The sequence below is a fragment of the Solenopsis invicta genome, chromosome 11 (assembly GCF_016802725.1).
Source record: "Solenopsis invicta isolate M01_SB chromosome 11, UNIL_Sinv_3.0, whole genome shotgun sequence".
In the NCBI taxonomy this organism is placed as follows: Eukaryota; Metazoa; Arthropoda; class Insecta; order Hymenoptera; family Formicidae; genus Solenopsis; species Solenopsis invicta.
The window spans coordinates 135,402-155,221 of record NC_052674.1 but is presented as its reverse complement, the minus strand read 5'-3'; the positions used below and the strand labels follow the sequence as shown (position 1 = coordinate 155,221).

The following is a 19,820-nucleotide window of genomic DNA, read 5'->3' as shown; positions in this document are numbered from 1 at the left end:
GCAGTGATATACTTATAACTGTGTAATCAGTGATTATTCACTATTTTTCAGTGATTTTAATTAAGAAGGGTGTACTCTCACTGACCGAATCAGTGTACTGTCACTGAAAAACATATTATATTACTATACAAGTATGTTGTATAGTAACTGTAATTACTGACTGTTCACTATCTTTCAGTGAATAATACATTGATTCCAATTTAGAGAGTATGTACATATCTGAGAATTTTTCGAGACAAGTATAAGCCGGGTTTTATGAATGTACAATCTACTTTAAACGCAAAGTTGTATCCAAAGTGGATCTCGCAAATAACGTATTTATTTCGATCCCTTGTTACACTTGCACTCGAAACCTCTTATCCAGAAATAAAAACTGAAAAGAGTCTGGCCGCGTTATCAGTTCCATTTAACACGGACTACTTGCAAGCAATTAGTCTTCTCCGTCTTCTCCGCGGGACGAGTCTTCCCATCTGCAGCAATTTAAGGATCGTATATGCGACTGGCTGTCCCGCAGCGTGGAAATACTCGTCTTTATCTTCGTTTTTAGCCAACCAGATACTTAATCGCGACGGAAGAGCGAGCGAAGTGTCGCCTTGCGTGTAGCGTAGAGAAACGCGGCGTGTCTCTTAGGAGGACACCGTTGCAGAAGTAGCAAAGGTTGTTCCTCGCGGAGAACAGAACGGAGTAGAGTCGAACATAGCAGAGCACAGCAGAGCAGAGCAGAGCAGAGCAGAGCAGAGCAAAGCGGCCCGAGGCCCGTCGCGGGACGCGCATACGCGACGGTGAGGCCCACGGCGAGAGGAGTCGGGCCCCGACACGCCGCGCGTATTAGAAACGAATATAAATATATCGAGAAGAGCGAGAGACAGAGAAAGAGAGAAAGAGAGAAGAAGGCTCTCTCCGGCGAAGAGGGGAGTTGGCGCGCGTATTGGTAACGTCGGAGAGTTACACGCACCGACGCGGCACTCGCACGCTCGCTCGTTCCTCCTTCCTCGCGCGGGGCCGGCACTCGCTTGCGGGCCCCAGCCTGTCCCTCTCTCGCCCCGTGTCCCGCAGACACGGGGGCCCGCTGAGTCCCAGAGTATGCTCAGTGTCCGCTCGGCCTCAGCACGCCCCGTGCCGGTAGAACGAAGGACGAGGACGCCGCCTCTCGAAGGTTTTAATGCGCGTTGCGTCGCGCCGCGCCGTACCGCACCGCGCGTTAATCGCGTTCGCTTATGTTTTCTGCGATCGCGATCGAGTTTTCGTGCGCGACAAGGGAGTGTCGCGATTAAAACGACTACGCTTCGAGAAGTGTGCTCTGGATAAACGCAGTGGAAGCGCCCGATCGACGACCACGGATCGTCATTCCGCATGATTACGCGGAATCATCAGCGGCTGTCATCCGCGCACGCGAGTTTCCGCGCATCTGGGCCGCAATCAGGCCCCGCCGTGAGAGTGACTTCGATAGACGCGAGTGTGAGATCGCGTATCTCGGATCCCGGCCGACCGATCGCTTTTGTACCGCGCGATAGGTGTCGCGTATTTAAACGTTAATCCGTGCTGTACTACCGGTTATACGTACAGATTGATCCTCATCCCTCCGACCTGCTTTACCCACCCTTTCTCTCTCTTTCTCTCTCCGCGGCTCGCCGCCTCTTCTTTCTTTCACTCCACATCTATCTATCTCTTTCTTTATCTTTCACGAGATTCCTCCCTCCCTCCCGCGCTCCTCACCTCCTACGGCGACTGCTTTCGCCGGAGCGCACTCGATCCTCTCCCTTTTCTCGTTCTCTCTCCGATCAGCTCGTTCCTCTTCTTCCCTCGCCGCCGCTATCTCTGTCGCCCTTATTGCTCGAGACTGAGGTCGCGGGTTATTCGCTCGCGTTTCGCGAGCGCGCGTGCCAATCGAGAGAGAGAGAGATGGTGAACGGACGGCGCGATGAGTCTGATCCTGCCGGTGGCGAGACGTTCGCGAGACGACGACGACGGCGATACGGTGCCGCGGCACCGCGCGATTGAACCCTGCATTCTCGCTCCGTCCGCTCCGTCCGACGCGACGCGAGACGCCTCTATTCCGATACTTCCATCTCGGCGACAGCGTCTCGCGCGCGAATTTTCTCATTTCCTCTCTACATCCGTTACGCACCGATGCGAGAAATTCTTGAGAGCGCGAGCGCCGTTGACATCTCGAGATAATGGAGAGAGCTGCCGAGGAAGGTGAACGGATGTCGGAAAGTCTTTGTGGCGATTGACGAGAATGCATTCGAGGGAAGCGAGAAGGAAAGCTCGAGTGACGGATATCGCGATGACATCTTGGTGGACCGATTAGCGTCTATCACTATCAACTAAATTGACGTTGGGGAAAAAATAATGACGAGAGATAAGTTGAAGCACGTACATCTCATTAACTCCTCCCCGAGAAGACTCCGAATGTAAGAGCGAGAGAGTGTGTATATCAGCATAAAAACTCTGTTCGTGATGAGCAAACGCCTCTTCGCGGCGAGCCATCGCTTCTAGGAACGCCGGAAAGTCAGGCTCCAGACGCAATCAAGAGCGCGTACCACGAAAGGCATTTAATACTCTTATACCAGCAGAAGGGTTTCTACGTAGAAGCAAAAACCCCGGTGTGTCTCGAGTGCCCGAAGCGTCGCCTTATTAGCTTTGGCGAGAGGACGAGCGGCGGTGGTCGCGAAAAGGGACATAATATACCTTGAGGGGGGGGAGGAGGGGCAGAAGGAGGAAGGAAGGAAGGAGAGAGGTCCCCGCCGGCGTTTCCTAGATTAGAAGGTCTCGGCCACGGCGATTATTACCGTCGGGGACGGGGTTACGCCGTGAAGCCCGCGGAGGAAGAGACCGCCGGTGGAAATCGATCTTAACGACCACCGTCCTCGTCGGTCGTCGGTCCGGATGTGGTTGTTGCCGCTGCTCTTGCTGCTGTTGCTGCTGCTGCTATTGCTCGTCCATCGCATTCGCCGTTCGTCGCGTAGGAAGAAGCATGTCGAGCTTGGCACGGAGGAGACGCACGGCGGTGCTCGGTTCGAAGCGATGGTGGCAGGGCGGATGCTGGGCCACCAGAAGCCACCAGGAAGCGTACCTGCGTAAACTCTACGGCAGGAAAAACAACCAGGATGCCAGAAATAGTGTCGGCCAGAACGATGAGGACGTCGCGGCACGTCCCGTCGGCATCGACGCGCCCTGGGCAACGCCCGGAGTTTACGACCTACCAACCATCACCGACGCCGAGCATCACTACCTGGACGCGTTTCTGAGAAATCGCGAAAATGGCGTGAACAACGATAACGACGTTGACGACGTCGTCGCCGCCGTGGTTGGCTGTCCGGCATTGACGACGTCGCGCGCGAGCCCTACGGAGAAGTGCGTGGAGTTCCTGAAGGGCGCTCATCATGATGACGGGACCAGTTTCGGTCGCCGTGCCGCGGGGGACGCGGAATGTGGCCGCGTAGTCGACTGCGGTTCGATGCATTCGGGTTACGATGCGGCCGCCGGTTGTTCGGAGTAAGTTGCCGTTGTTGACCGAGAGGAATGTTTCTCCTTGGACATTTCTTCGGTGGATGTAAAATTTCCCTTTAAATTCAGGGAAGCCGCGTTACAAAAATATATGCAGTGCGATAGTATGATAAAATATAGAGCGTTTATTCCGAAATCTATGTATTAGGTGAAGAATCTGTGCTTTGGGTGTGTGGAATACTTCTGGATATAAATCTGAAATTCTTAACAAAGTTGAGAGGTGTTCATCCTTTGTAAATCACGTTAATATGTGTATGTGTGTGTGTGTGTGAGAAAAACTTTTGAAAAAGTCTAAAATATTTTATAAATATAAAAAAGTAATTTTCAATTCTATATCAATTTTTTAATCTAATCAATTTTTCAAGATTTTATTGAAACGCGCTTGTACTACACATTTAGAATATTAGTGATGTTATAGGTCATAGTACAAAAATAATTGCAGATTTTATTATTTTAAACTTTAATGCTTGATACTTATTTAACTTTTATATAAATGTGTTCACGTAATATGTAAACCATTTTAAAGCGCAAAATTTGCTTTACTGAAATTTATGTTAATGGTTTGTTTTCACTGTTTATTCTTATTTATTTTAGGCTGTCAAACTAAAGATGGCAAAAAAGTCATTTCGAACGATTTTATTGAGTTCAGAATGGGATGTAAAGCAGCAGAAACTGCTCGCAATATCAACCAAGCATTTGGTCAGAGGACCATCAACGAACATACAACTCAACATTGGTTCTAAAAACTTCGTAACGAAGACGAGAGCTTTGAAGATGAGAAGGGTCGCACAAACGTCCTTTTTTCCATCTTTAATTTGACAGCCTAAAATAGAAAGAATAAACTGAAAACAAACCATTAGCATAAATCAGTGAAGCAAATTTCACGCTTTAAAATAGCATAAAGGTTATTAAATCAAAGTTCATTCCAAAATAAGCGTCAAAGTTTAAAATAACAAAAACAATTATTTTTACACCAACCTAACAATATTAGCTCGTAACCTATTATTGTTTTTTTTAATCAAACCGAGCCTTTTATATTTAAAATTTTTTTTAAGTGTACTTCAGTACAAGTTTAATTTGAATTACAAAATAGTTTTCAAAGCATTGAAAAGTAGTGGTAGTATTTAGTATTACAAATTAGAAACGTGTGAGGAAACATAAAGTCACGTTTCAAATAATATATTACACATGCACATTACAACATTGCTATTGGAATCGAGTATCACATGATACATATTCATAGAAATTAAATTTAACGAACCAAGAATTTAATGATACGGGGATTTCGAGGAGTAAAAATCAAACGCCGTGTGGCTGGACGTATTATCATCAGTTTGTTTTTATTACCTTATCTGCCTTCATGCAGGCTTATCTGGAACGCAATTCCGCGTTTAACAGCCTTACCATCTTCGACGGCTGGAAACGGCATATTTACACAGGCCACAGCGAAACCTGTATTAATCAGGAATCGTTCCTCGGTTGTACTCACAATCAGTGGAAGACATCCTCGCACGAATGTTTCGATAGCTTTAGCGTTCGTTGGTGCAGAACATGTGGAACAGTACGTGCGATTTCCTTACACGCTCGCGGAACGGAGAATTTTAGATTGAAACGTATCGATTTATTCGAGCGAGGAATCGGGCGCTCTCGGCGGTAATTTCGTCATTTATTCTATTTTGTCGTGCATCACGTTCTATTTCTCTCTCGTTATTACGTCCCCAATTTTCCTTTTATATCTTCACACACGTGACGAGAACTGGTATGGGCAGAAATATTTATGAATCATAAGCGAAATTTCTGGATATATTTCGGACTTGCGCGTATAATTCTACATTCCAGAATTCTAGGCTACCCTAAGCCAAGTAGATTTTACAGAATTTAGGTCTGTAATTAGGTAAGATTCCAGGCTCTAATAATAGGAAGATCCTAAATTGTAGGCCTGTATAATTTAATTCAGGGAAACATGAACTCAGAAACACAATTGCGCGACTCAAGGATTACTCCCGTGAGAATCCTTCTGCATCTATCTTGAGATCTTGATACATACATTGTAGATCTATTATATTCCACATGTATTTCTCGCAGTCTCATTTCCCATTAGACAATGAGGCATTACAAAGAATTTATTTGACCAGGTAACTTAATGCGACGTAAATACAACAACAATTATAACAGATGACAGATACTGGCAATAACAATGTTACAATCGCTCTCTAAAAAATTAAAAAGAATGATTTAAGGATGTACAGTCCCTGCAAAATAAATAAAATTTAAAAATGTATTTAATGTTAACACTTCTAATAAACTATACACATATGAAAGTTGTGTGAATAAGATTATATTTTTATTTAATAATATTTTTAAAGTTTATTTACTGTATTTGTTATTAAAAATTAAATTAATTTTTACAATATGAATAAAAATTTCAATTTTTTGTTTAAGTGCTTTAAGCATTCCAGATGATTTACATGAAATTTTATTGTGATTGTCTTTTTAATTATTTTGTAAATAAATAAATAAATTTTGTTTATTTTACAGAACTGATTTCTTTATATATCACAATGAAAATTTACATAAATTATTTTGAATATTTAAAGTATTTAAAAACATTCAGATTATTTTCATTATTTTATTGTTAATTATATTTTTATCAGAGCGCACATGTCTACTTTTTATTGGAATAACTTTTTATTCAGATGGAAAATTGTCGTCGAATTGTTTATACTATTTTCAAATGCAATATAAAATAATCTGTAATTTTCTCATAATTTTCTTAATGTTTTTTGAGAACTGTCCTATACATCCTTAATTAATCTCCGTCAAATACGATATAGCAACACAATTTGAAAATATATTTTGGCATTAAAGAAATAACTGTCATTTTTATGAATATATTTCTTTTCCTTACAGGAAAGTGTGCAGGAGCTGCAGGTGCCCGCGAGAGGAGCACCAGCGGACTTCGACGGAGGCGGGCGGTCCCTCGGGACTCGGTCTGGGCCGGGCCCGCCGATGGCGATGGCCATGGCCTTCCCGAGTGGCGCCGGGGCGCGCCTCACCAGGAGCCGTTCAAGAGCCCGGTACCAAGCTGCGCCGCCCGGCCTGGCGCTGCAGGAGGCTCTGATGCAGCATCACCAAAGGCATTCGCAGAGCGACGACGACAGTGGCTGCGCGCTCGAAGAATACACGTGGGTGCCACCTGGGTTGAGGCCCGACCAGGTAGAGTGGAATATAAATTTATTTTATCCCGAGATAATAAAATCCTGTGAGCATGGAGTGTCGGCTAAAAATTCCTAAAAAAGAATAAACAACAACGAGTGTGGTAGCATGCGGTAGCATCGTTTCGAAAGAGGTCGAGAATTAAAATAATGAGGCTGAGTAAACCGAGTAAACGGGGCACAAATTTTTACAGGACTTTATACTTTGTGCAATAATAGAGATCAATTAATTCGCTGTTGAGATGGGAGAGAAAAAAAGGCAGACGGAGGCCTCTTTGCCGTGTCGTGTATGCATGTAATGCGAGGGTGTCGCCGGCGATTCGTCTCGCCGGGAACCAGTGACCGCGAGTGCGGGCCTCCAGATCGCCGGGACGATTACCGTCGTGAACGACGACAGCGCAGTGAGTCATCAGACTGCGCGCCGGTGAAAGCTCTCGCTGGGTATAACGATGATAAAGCGTAATCGAGGGGTTCACCCGAAAAAGGGCATGGCAGAAGAGAATGCAGAAGATACAAAATGTATTAACTGTATAGTTGTACCCTTCAATCTTCTCTTTCGAAAGATTTTGTTTTCGAAAAGGAACATCTTCGGAGATCAAGCTGCCGCGTAACTCGTTAAGAAAAACTTTCGGCAAAGTTTTTGTTATACGAAAAGCTTTTTTATGTCATAGCTAGATCTTATACATTTATGTTGATATTTATAGTGTAATTTTATATTTTCAAGTTCACCTGCGCGCCGAATAATTTTTCTTAAAATACAGATCTAAGTTGAACATAAAATAGTAATATCACCTGATTAAATTAAAAGTCAATTTAATAATAACTAATATTTGATAAAAAAAATCTGTAATTAAAAAATTTTTTCCTGTTTTTGATAAAAAATAGACCAGAGTCGTATACATTATCATGTGTTTTAATTCTATAAAAGAGTTACATTTCTATAAAACCAATACGAAATATAACTTGTTTAATAAAATGATGTTTTTGTAATGCAGACGACTCCATCGCTTTGGCTTTTCGTTTATATTGTGTTTTTACATATCGGTTGAAGTTCTCTTTTTAATATACAAAGTTTTTGTTTTTTTGACTTTTTTGGAATAATTCTGTAATCGTCAATACTTCATCGTTGAAACTGCCATCGCTCCTTTTTTCTCGTAGGTTTCTCTCTAATTAAATATTTATCGGAAAGCACCCTTTCGTATGTACGAATACCCTCCGTTGCGAAATATCAAAAACGAAATCATTTTATTTAATTAAACGCACGATGGCGTACAATCGGATAATGCCACGTTAGATTCCCTTCCCGCCGAAGGAGCTAACTAACGCACTCGTCGTTCATTAATTGGTTTAAGCGCGAGCGTTTTGCGTCGGCACGGTGCGGAATAAAGTCCTCTCTCTTTCTCTCTCTCTCTCTCTCTCTCTCTCTCTCGACAATGCGTGCTGGCTTATACGCGCCGCGCGCGAACATCGTCGTTTATTTCGCGACTCCGCGGCGCGATGCGTGCAAATCCGCTTCTCTTCCTCTTCTCCTCCTCTTCTTCTTCTCTTTCTCGTCCGCCTCCTCCTTCCCGCTTTTATTTCCCGCTTTCGATGCGCGTCCTAGCGGCGTCCGTCCGCGCGTTTTCTTTACTCATTTTAAGTGTCATTACGTCTAACGCGCATTATATATTATGACTCGGCGTTCTCGGCAAGGGGACGATAATCCCGCGCAACAAGCTTTTCGCGCTCTTAAGACCACCCTCCCTATCCCCGCACGACGATGCAGTCAATTCGCGTTTTCGCGCGATCTTGAGTGCATCTGAAAGCACAACAATTCGCGCTGCAATTCGCGAAGATTTTGCGTCTCCATAACGAGTGACAGCCAGTAATACGTGCAATCCTCACGCGAATCAGAAGATACCGATATCTCCATAGTAGTAAACTCAGTAACTCTTGATAATTCACGTCTTTGAAATTCACTTTTAGTCTTTTGAATTAAATTTTGCAATATATTCTTAATAAACTTTCTTTAAGAATTGACTATTAATACGCGTAATAATTTAAAGAGGAAGGAAATATATTTTTTTGCTTCTGTTTTTTTTTAAATCACTAGTATCTTTCTAGCTCAGTTTCCGATACATACACACATATATAATATATATAGAGAGAGGGGAGAGGGAGTGAAGGTAGAGGGAGGTCACTCTATATTATAAGGGTTAGCGCAAACAACCGCCATTTTGGACTTAATGCTGGAAATTTTTCCATTGTTGAAAAGTGTGGAAACTAGAATCACTGAACGCTCATTGGATGAGAGACCTATTAAGTCTATAATGGCGATTGAAGTCGGCATCGCTTAGATGAAAGGATTGCGCTACTCTTATAATATAGAGTGACTCTAAGTGAAGGGGAATATTATTTTGTTTTTTAAAATAACTCAGTAAATATTAATACAATTCTTATCAACACCAGTTTGTTAGCCATAGAATTCTACCAATCACCCTATAGGTAGAAGTTTATCGGATAGAACGGATATATATACAATTCACTGAAGAGGGAAAAAGGGATGTGCTTGTGAGATAACAGGGGGGTCGTGAAATACTAATAACTAATGTCATGAAAAGCACTTTTAATGATGAAAAGAAATCATAAATTAATGAACCTTCGTAAATTTTACACGTTATGCCACAAAACAAAGTTTTATGAACATTTTATAAAATATATGTATTTTATTTCTACAAACAAATTTTTTTTAATATAATTATTTTTTCGGCTTAAAAAACAACTTTTTAACATAATTTCTTTGCTGTTACTACGCATTATGCAACGTCCACTATGACTTGTAAAGTCGCGGTCTTACGTTCGTAATGCAAATTACTCACAAACATCTCACGACCCCTCTCATTGCATGATATAAATTTATATGCCCAATTCATACATACATTTTATGGCATACATTAAATTTTATTACATTATTTGAAAGTCACATTCAAGGCCTTTATGCTAAACTAAAGTTAAAAAATTAATATCTAGCATACTTCTCAAAATTATGTAGAGAATATACACCTGTAAAAATCACTGCTACGTGCAAAACTAAAATTTATTTTTTATATAAAACACGGTGAACACTAATTATCAGTAACCATCTTATAATGTCTAAATAAACTGTAACGAAGCTTTGATAGTTGCTCTCAGAATTAATTATTTACCGCAATATTAAACATAATTTAACTTAAAGCTAATCATAAATTGCATGTTTTAAGTTTCCAAAAGTAATGTAGATATTAATCTTATTATAACGTTAGACACCTAAAAACTACTCTTTTTTTATTTGTGTTATTTTTCCTGTTTTTTGTTTACATATTTGAATTCAACTTGTTTCACTTCTTGATTGAAGATCGATACAAAATCCGTATATCATTCGAAAAATTTGTATCACTTTTCTTGCGGGGATGCGATACATATAATATATTTACTTTCCCATATATTTTATTGTATTATTTTGTTATTAATCGACAGCGTATCTTGATAAACCCTCGCGAGGTAGACGTCTCGAACGGTTAGCGCACACAAAAGGAACGTGCATAAGACCCACGCGCGCGGCGCCAAGTGTTTAATGGCATGCACGGAACTGACGTTGCTATTGCCACTCATAAACGGACGCGAGTCGTAACGCAGGGAAATTTACCGCAAGATTGTGCAGAAACTCGATTACGTGCAAATTCCTATCGAAACGCGCGCGCACGCGCGCGGTTTCGTTCTCCAGGGCGATATTCTTATGGAAATACCTGCGTTGACATCAAACCCTTCGCGGTACGTATCCTGGTAAGAGTATACGCTGGAAATAAAACTGCGCGCATACTTTTATCCTCGCGTGCCTTGCCTATACTCCCTTTTATCGTTGGCCCCGCCGCAAGCAGGTTTCCGTCTCGGTAGTATAAACCCGCGCGACAGTGTTTTCCTTCGTCTCTTCGGTATGTTGACAGTGCCCATCCCGATACTTATCTAAATTTGCGACGGCCAGGGCGAGTCTCAACGACCATCGGTTAACGTCACCTGCAGTTGACACTAAATTCTTTGCCTTGTCTATATATATCATGATCGGCGCGGCGATGCAATCGATGAAGGGACAGAAAGTCAGCTGGACCATTAGTTAGGGAATCTGTCGCGCGGTTTTAGTGATCAGTTAATAATCGACGATGTAACGCTGATGTTCAAAAGTGACTTTTCTACGTGGGCAAACGGGTCCGGCGATTCTTCTTTTTCACCGACTACAATTTTTGTTTTTTTTCATATCCGTCTTCTCGATTAATCTTGTGAGAAATGTTACTTTTTTTTCGCAACACTCGTGAAACCACTTGGCGAACACACCACGTGGCGTCGTCGGGACTCCGAGAGCCGTTAAGAGGAGATAGCACGCTTCAAATACGACGGAGCGTCCCACGCTTGATGTTAAAGTAACTATAGGTCGTCGTCTCGTGCAATTTTCGCGATAGGCGCGCATTATCGTTCGCGCGTGGCCCGCCCCAATGTGAGCGTTTACGGTATATGACGCTCGGTTGCTCGGGCCGCATGCACACACTCCGTTTTTCTGTCCTCCGCCTTCTCGCGCTCCTCGCGACTCCAATCTCAATTCGCGCGTCTGTTTTCGCAGGTGCATCTGTACTTCAGCGCGCTGCCGGAGGACAAGATCCCGTACGCGGGTAGCGCCGGCGAGCGGGAGCGGGTGAAGCAGCTGCTGCAGCAGCTACCGCCGCACGACAACGAGGCGCGTTACTGCAGCGGCCTGACCGAGGAGGAGAAGCGCGAGCTGCGCGTGTTCGCGGCTCAGCGGAAGCGCGAGGCCCTCGGCCGCGGGCACGCGAGCCAGCTCGAGCGGCCGCACGGCGCCGGATGCCGCGAGTGCGGCCGCGCGATCGCGGCCGGCGAGATGGCCGTGGCGGCGAGCCGCGCGGGCCCGGCCGCCCTCTGGCATCCCGCTTGCTTCGTCTGCTGCGTGTGCCGTCAGCTGCTGGTGGATCTGATCTACTTTTGGCGGGACGGCAGGCTCTACTGCGGCCGTCACCACGCCGAGACCCTCAAGCCGCGTTGCTGCGCCTGCGACGAGATCATCCTCGCCGACGAGTGCACCGAGGCCGAGGGTAGAGCGTGGCATATGCGCCACTTCGCTTGTCTCGAGTGCGACCGGCAGGTAGGAATACATGCCCAGTTGGCAAAATGCTGTGTCGATTATGTGTCATTGTAGAGAGCAGATTTCTGTCTACTGTTCTCTTTAAGCTTAGTTTCTACTGTTTTCATTTACAGACCATAATATAATAACAAAAATGCAAAATAGAGCACTTTGTCATCATGTGATGTCGGGAACTGCACATTTTCTGATACATTTCTAATGATGTAGAAGAAACAGTAGATTTCTTTGTTACTTGTTATTTATTCGCTTCTTCTCTCCATCGCTACCTCTTAATCAGCTTTAATTTAACGGTTAAATTTTAACCTAAAACTAGTATAATAGTAGGACTATAAATAAGAAACGATTTTCTAAAATGGAGAACAAGAATTTTTCAAAATTATTATTTTCAATATTACGAGACTACTCTCGACATTTATTCATAGATAGCTAAATATATTTATATATTTATTATGAAATGTGTTCCATATCTCTCAAGGTGCGACGAATGAAGACATTCGCGTGTGACGGTTACAAATACGGGGGCATGCAGCATAACGGCGCACGCGTAACTTCTCTCCCCGTACAGGGACTGGTTGCGGCAGCAGAGTGCTGGGGGATCGGGCTTATAAATATATAAATGTAGAATATCGGATTTTTCATAAGATGATTCTCCGCGGCGAATCGTTTCGACCTAACGGTACACGCGCGGTCGTGCCGCGGCACATCGGAAACGCGCGCCGCCGAGTTAATGATTACGTCGCTATCGAATTTACAGCTGCGTAGCAATTCATAATCCCGCGCCAGCTGACTCTATCTCCTCCAGATACGTCTTCCGACTTAGATAGCGTCGCTCGCGAGAGATACACAGAAGCCAGCGCGTCCGCCTTCTTTTCGCCTTCTTTCCCGCACCGGTTGTGTTCGGCTTTGGGTGTGAACTTGTGAATTGTGATGCATTTATCACGCGCGAAGGAAACCTGGGAAAAATTCAGTGGGAGAGGGTGGAGGCGATTCTTATTTAAATTTAACTCGGCGCAATTTACTAAGTGGTGATATAAGAGTTATTCTCTCCGGTTGAGAGAGTGCGGGGTAACGTGGTATCTATATCGCGAACGTATGCGAGAAGCGAGTACTGTAAGAACCTTGCGCTTTTATCAGATCACCGCCGCCCGTATGTAGAATACATGCTCCAGTGAATAACCGGTCACCGGCGTAACGCCATTATCACCGAAGCGATGCCTACTTCTCCGTGTTGAGATAAGACAACTATGTTCTCCTATGATTGAGGAATGCGCTACCGGTTTTCGATACAATGTATTTTGCCACGTCTCTTCCTCACTGCTAAATTCCAAGCTCTTTTTATTTTTAAAATTGAAATTGAAACCCTTTCTGATATGTTCAAATTAAAATGTGACGTGTATAAACATATTTATTCGTAAAAAAATTGATGCATCTCACTCCTAGCGCTCTAATCCTGCGCGTCGCTCGAATGCGATAGTCTTCAAGTCTTTTATTTTCTGTAGGATTTCTGTTCGTAAACGAGCGATGCGCTGTCTCTCCTAGAGAGCTGTGATTCCAGATCAAACTAGCAAAGATGAACGAATAAGAACGACATATTCGATCAAACGTGGCAAATACTTTCCTTTAATGTCTCGAAAAATGATATTTAAGTACAATGAAAGAACGATTTTGTTGAAATACAAATATGAAAATAATTATTAGCAAATCTTCTTTTCAATGCAATCGTTCTTTCCATTTCTTTCAGTGTATTCGTGGATGCAGATTCAAGCTCATTCGTACTCGAGTCGTCGTCCATTCTCGTTAAAACTGGTTCATTTATTCGCGTCACGCTTTGCTGCTTGATCTGGATCCACCTTCGCAAATGATTCGTAAATTCATGCGAAACGCACGCATCTTCCTCTGTTCGCAGCTCGGCGGCCAGCGGTACGTGATGCGGGAGGGCCGGCCGTACTGTCTCAGGTGCTTCGACGCCTCCTTCGCCGAGTACTGCGACAGCTGCGGCGAGCCGATCGGCGTCGACCAGGGCCAAATGTCGCACGAGGGTCAACACTGGCACGCGACCGAGGCTTGCTTCTGCTGCGCCACTTGCCGCACCTCCCTCCTGGGTCGACCGTTCTTGCCGCGACGTGGTGCCATTTACTGCAGCATAGCGTGTAGCAAGGGGGAACCGCCGACGACACCGAGCGACTCCTCCGCCGGGCCACCGCCACCCCCGCCGTCCTTCCTCAGGTACTGTGCTCCGCGCGCGATCTCTCGCATACCTCCTTTTGCCCCGAGGCGAGATTCCCGGGGTCACGGAGGGTTGCTTTCATTGTCCTGCCTCCGACTGCGCGGGGGTTCGCGCGCGGATCCATCCGTAAAAATTATAGCCGCCGGTAACATCCCGCGATTACGCGCGAGCTCGCGAGCTGTGTGCGCTGCTTCCCGTGTTCGCGAGTAGCGGAGTAGTTATACGCCGAGAAATTATTACGGCGACGATAAATTATACTAATGTAGCCGGTTTCACCGTCTAACTTGTTTCGCTTTAGAAGCGGAGATAGATGGAGACGGGAGAATCGTTGAAACTGAGATTAAAGTTTGTCGACATATTAGCGAAGTAGACTTGTCTTACGTTTTCTGTCCGGACGATTAAGACTGAAAATCGTGATAAATGATGAATAATTGTTAAATCGCTTATTAATCATCTTTGGTTTGCGTTTAAAACATTTTAATTTTGTTATACACCGAGGGAAAGAAATGATTACCATAATTTAACTATAATTTATAACTATTTTTAATGCCAACTATATATTATACTTGTAGTTTTTTTATCATTTTTACCATGCAAATTAGGGTAGATCGAAGCGAACCGTGGGATCAATTTTTTTTCATACATAAAAAAATTATTAAAAAAACTAATTTTATTATTACACGTTACTATAATTTTTTAAATGTTTATTTTTGGTTTGAGATTTAAGAGTTTTATTTTTACCATATATATGCATTTTTATATAAAATAAATGTAATAAAATGATACATAAACATGATATTTCTTATAACACAACGAAAAAATTAAAAAAAGAAAATTGTCCGATTTGTCCCAACATTGGAAACGAAGCAGATAACAAGTTTAAAATGTTTATTTTATTTTTATTATCCATATGTTGATATTTTACTACATTAATATTTGAAATTATAATTTACGTATAGTAAAATGTTATCATCAATTGGTAAAACTATAAATATAAAATTATTATTACTAACATAATAATAATATATATAATATAAAAAAGGAATTCTTAACCATAATTTTATCATGCAATTATAATCACAAATACTAATCATTTCTTTCACAGTGTACAGGTGACAGAAAAATAGGTTTATACAAATCGTGATCAAGTGATACGTATTTTATAGGCGACATTTGAGTTCGCATACATTATCGCTAATAAAATCGGCAAGGCATTGAGCACTTGGATTATATGCTTAAAGACATGTTAATGCATCACCTATAGAGCGGCGTCTTTCGTGGTTGAATTTAAATTCCGCTCATATACATAAGAACCTCGTTTCGGAGGCGTGTACAAAGGAGTAGCGAATGTCGCATTTAAATTTTATTACGCTTCTAATTGTCGCGAATTTTTAGCATGCCGCAAATGTGGGCATAATTTTAATTCGGAATGAGAAGTAATTAGTGGCACTCTAACCGTGCAACATAACCGTGGCAAAACAAAACAAAAATTTTAATAAATTTTACTTCGCATGTTATTATACATTTAATTAAAATATGAAAGAGGAAGGTAGAACCTCTCAGATAGCATGCGTATCTTTTTGATGTCATTTTAATATCTTTCGAGAATTATAGACATATGTGCTATGTGAAATTTAAAAAAGTGGCACATCTCAAAACATTACCAAAAGTATAAAAATTTCATAGATTCTTCTATTATTACATTTATTATATTGTAATATCTATAATTACAAATATCTGTATAAAATTTGAGCACAATTCTCTTATTGAATTAAAAATTATGTAATTTTTTGTTTTCTGTTGACTCTTATGTAAAATCATGTTTTATAGTATTTATATTATTGTACATTTGAAATGTAGCATTTTAATTCAATTATAAATTTTTAGGTACTGACAAAATTTTGATAAATATGCAAAAGTTTAGAACCAGTTACTCGTTTAAAAGTTATTTACTTAAAACTGCAACAAATATGCTTATACGATTTAAGTATATAAAATTATTATAAGCTAAATTATTCATTGTTTTTTTTATATTGTTTAGAAGCAGTAGGAGGCAGACAGTGGCCACGAGTGAGGGTTCATCGAGTCCACCTCCACCGCCTCCACCTCCTCTTCCTCCAGGCTCGAGGCATACTCTCGGATCACCTAGAAACTCGCCTCGAATGACCAGAAGACATCAGCAAATTTCCGCTTCCTTGGCGACGACGCCTACCCAGAACACTCTGAACCCTGAGTTCGGCGTAGAAGGACTTCCTTCCAGCAGTTCCAGACCCAGCGGCCTCGACAGAGTACTTCTGGAACGAAACCTTGAGAGACTCTTGCAGGAACGCGGCTCTCATCCTGACGAAAACTGCAGCGAATTGGGAAGGTACGTTTGCTTTACTACTCGCAATAGCTCACGCACCAGCGAGCTAGCTAAGTTTAAGTAGAGGGGAGTCACCAATACCAGCACCCTATTTTGTTTTTGAATAATATTTCTTAAATAAAAGCTAAAAATTTTAATAAGTACAAACTAGTGTCGTTTATCAGATGGTCATTTTTATAATACTATTTCATATTTTGTAACGATTAATGTTTTTGCACCATAATTCAAATTGGACACCCTAGGCAGAATAGGTAATAGCATAATTCAAAGTTTTATAGAGAAGAAGTAACTGTAAAATAAATTAATAAACTAAGTAAAATGTATTTTTATATGTACTAAATAACTAATGTAAGATTAAAAGAATAAAATTGAACTTTTCCACTTTATACATCTTTTTTGGATCTTTATTAGTAGATCTGTTGTGTCGGACAATATTTTTCCTAAATAATAAATACAACACACAATACTTTACATCTTTTTAGTCAAGAAATGTATTAATATTGCAAATCGCAATTTCATTGCAGGCTGATGCAAGCGCGGGATCGGGAGCCCCTGAGATGCATCCAAAATTGCACACCTTCCCACGCATCCAGTATGCCGGAACTGCCGCCACCGCCGCGACCGTCGTCGGGAGCCTCAGCATCGACATCGACCGCCGGCGCGGCGTCCGCCGGCGTACTGACGCTAGAGCCAGCGACGTCGCCGGCCAGTCCCGGGATTGGAACCAGTCAGACGGATCCGCCGACGCCAACGTCGCGACGCGTGCGATTTCAGGGGGATCTAGATGTCAACGATCACGGCGCGACGTCGCGTATCCCTCTCTCGCCGACGAACGACCGGAATTCGTCGTCGTCGCCCTCGCCCACGTCGTTGTCGAGAACGAACGTGTCTCGATCGAGGAGTTTGCAGCCCGAGGAAGTCGCCAGCACGTCAACTTGGGGTACGTAAAATTCTTATCTTAAAGAAATAAAGTTATATTTTTATTTTTAAATATATAAGTGACAAAACGTTATATTTTCTTTCACTAAAACACATCTTTGCAGGAACGGCAGGTACGTCCAGGTCGAGGATGGATGGTGAGGATGACGACGCCGAGAGCTGTTGCTCGACGTGCAGCTCATCCAGCAGCTCGGACGAGGCCGCGGCTTACGCGCTGCCACCACGACGAGCTTACGGCGGCGTCCGGATCTCTTACGTGCCGAACGATGCGGTGGCGTGCGCGAGGAAACGCGCGCCCGCTTCCTCGTCGTCGTCGAACCAGGCTCAGAGGGACACGGAAAAATGCGTCATATCTTGATAACTCCTTCGGTACTCTACGAGTTTTGACATCCTCCTTGTCGTCATGATAATTAAGGGGAAAGTGACATCCAAGAGAAAGAGTTCCTTACGCCAAGTGGACGCATCTTCGATGTATCTTTCAAAGCGTCGCGCGTCGTCGACGCCTGCGGCATCGCAGCACGCCTCGCACGCACGCGAAGCACATGGACGCGTACGGGCAACGTGAAAATAATACTCATTTTATTTATGTAAATATCGTGAGCTCTCTTCCGGGACACGCGATCGCCGGTACGCCGCCACGATCCAGCGGGCGCGGCCGTCCCTCTATTTTTAATACCCCATTAATGTATTTGATAATAATAATGACAATGATAATAAATCCCATGTGTCTTGTTGTCACTGACATTTTACCCGCTGCGAAATGAAAGTACGATGAAAGTATGTGCTGATTATTGAGTATCGCTAACTCTCCCTCTGAACAGCCATTCGCGTGCAGAACCGAAGCTGTTTAACGTGAGTATACCTTCTAATTATGCGACATTATCCTTTCATAGCTATATTCGATTGTTTACCAGTGCGATAATGCGATAATCGCTGTCGTTAAGGATCATTTTCTTAATCGGTGAAAATTCTAGGCGTGATCGTTGCTGCAAATGATGAACTGCAACGCGAAATATTCATTGCACAGTTTATCTCGGCGGAAGATTTTCTGATGCGATTAAATAATTATTTTTTTGCGGTATTACTTCTTAACGCATGACATTAATTAGTTTCACTTTTCTTCTTTATCAAAGAAGATTAGATAATTGCGGTAAGCGCTTAAATTTTTTAATTGACAGAAAATAAATGCTCTCTCTCCCTCGATTTCTTAAGGCACAAAATTATGATTTAATTGTATTTAAATTTCCGATGCGGAAATTACGAAAGCCGCACAAAAGGCTTCTTCATAATAAATTCAGAAACGGAGAAGAATACAGCGCATTTCTGCACTGACGCGAAGCAAATCTCGATTTAGCCGAACAAATCGATCGTTCGCTTTCATATTTACAGGCGAACGGTATGGAAAATCTCAGGTAAAAGCGACAAGAGCGAAAATTGGAATTTACGGTCGAGTGGCGGAAAGAGCGAAAGTAGTAGCCCCTCTTAGAGACAATCATTCACTGCATTAGTTTACGGCTCGTGGAGGGTACTCATGCTTTCTCTCATCCGGCAAACACATTACACGCTCCCGGCGAGATATTGCGTCTGACAGCGCGTCAAAATTCTAGCCATTAGGCCCTCGAAATTTCCTATTCTTCTATCTGGGATCTTTCGAAAGATCGTCATTAACATAGACACACTTACGATCGTGCGTGATTGATATATTGCCTAATTTGGAACGATGTCCATCTCGTTTGTTTGAACGATAGAAACGCTTGAGTCAGGATCTGATAAGTTGAGTATTCTATTAAGGCGTAACAGCCTTGTCACTGTAAACAGGTGACTATCCGTTTTTTTTTACCTATTAATTTTCTCATAAAGAAGCCCTGGCTTTTATTTTTTATCAATCGTGTTTCAAAACGCAGTTTTAAGAACATTAAAAAAAATTATTTTTAATTACCTATCAAAGTTTTTTATAATTATAGATCAGTAACGGTTTTATAAAGGATATATTTAATTAATGCTACAAACTGTTCTTTTAAAATTTACATATCTTAAATAAATGGCTATAGATCTTGATGAAGAAGAGATTAATAGGCAATTATAATTTAAATATTCTGTTTATATATTAATTTCGATATAATTTAGCGGAATTTCAAAAATTATTTTATTTTATAATGCAATTTCTATGGAAACAGCTAGAGACAGCCAATCTCTCTGTGTTACAGATATTATCTTCATATTTAATCATAGTTAATTACGGCCTACTAAAAAAAATTTGGTGCTAGCTATCAAATATCGAGTGAAATCATAAGCAATAGCAACAAACCTATAAACATACAATATTCGTAAAATATTATATGAATGTTATTAAAAATTAAAGTAATATTATTAATACTCTGAAAATATTATTCAATA

At 42.2% G+C, this 19,820-nt stretch overlaps 1 protein-coding gene across 1 annotated transcript; it reads left to right on the top strand.

The window, feature by feature from the left end:
- Positions 1 to 1,102: 1,102 nt before the first annotated feature.
- On the top strand, positions 1,103 to 18,146 carry LOC105198810 (protein espinas). The gene is given in 10 exon segments (XM_011165650.3): positions 1,103 to 3,498; positions 6,421 to 6,500; positions 6,503 to 6,550; positions 6,553 to 6,590; positions 6,592 to 6,726; positions 11,356 to 11,892; positions 13,799 to 14,118; positions 16,161 to 16,487; positions 17,009 to 17,424; positions 17,528 to 18,146. Coding segments are annotated over 10 exon segments (2,676 nt in total). The 5' UTR covers positions 1,103 to 2,977; the 3' UTR covers positions 17,782 to 18,146.
- The last annotated feature ends 1,674 nt before the right edge of the window (positions 18,147 to 19,820 follow it).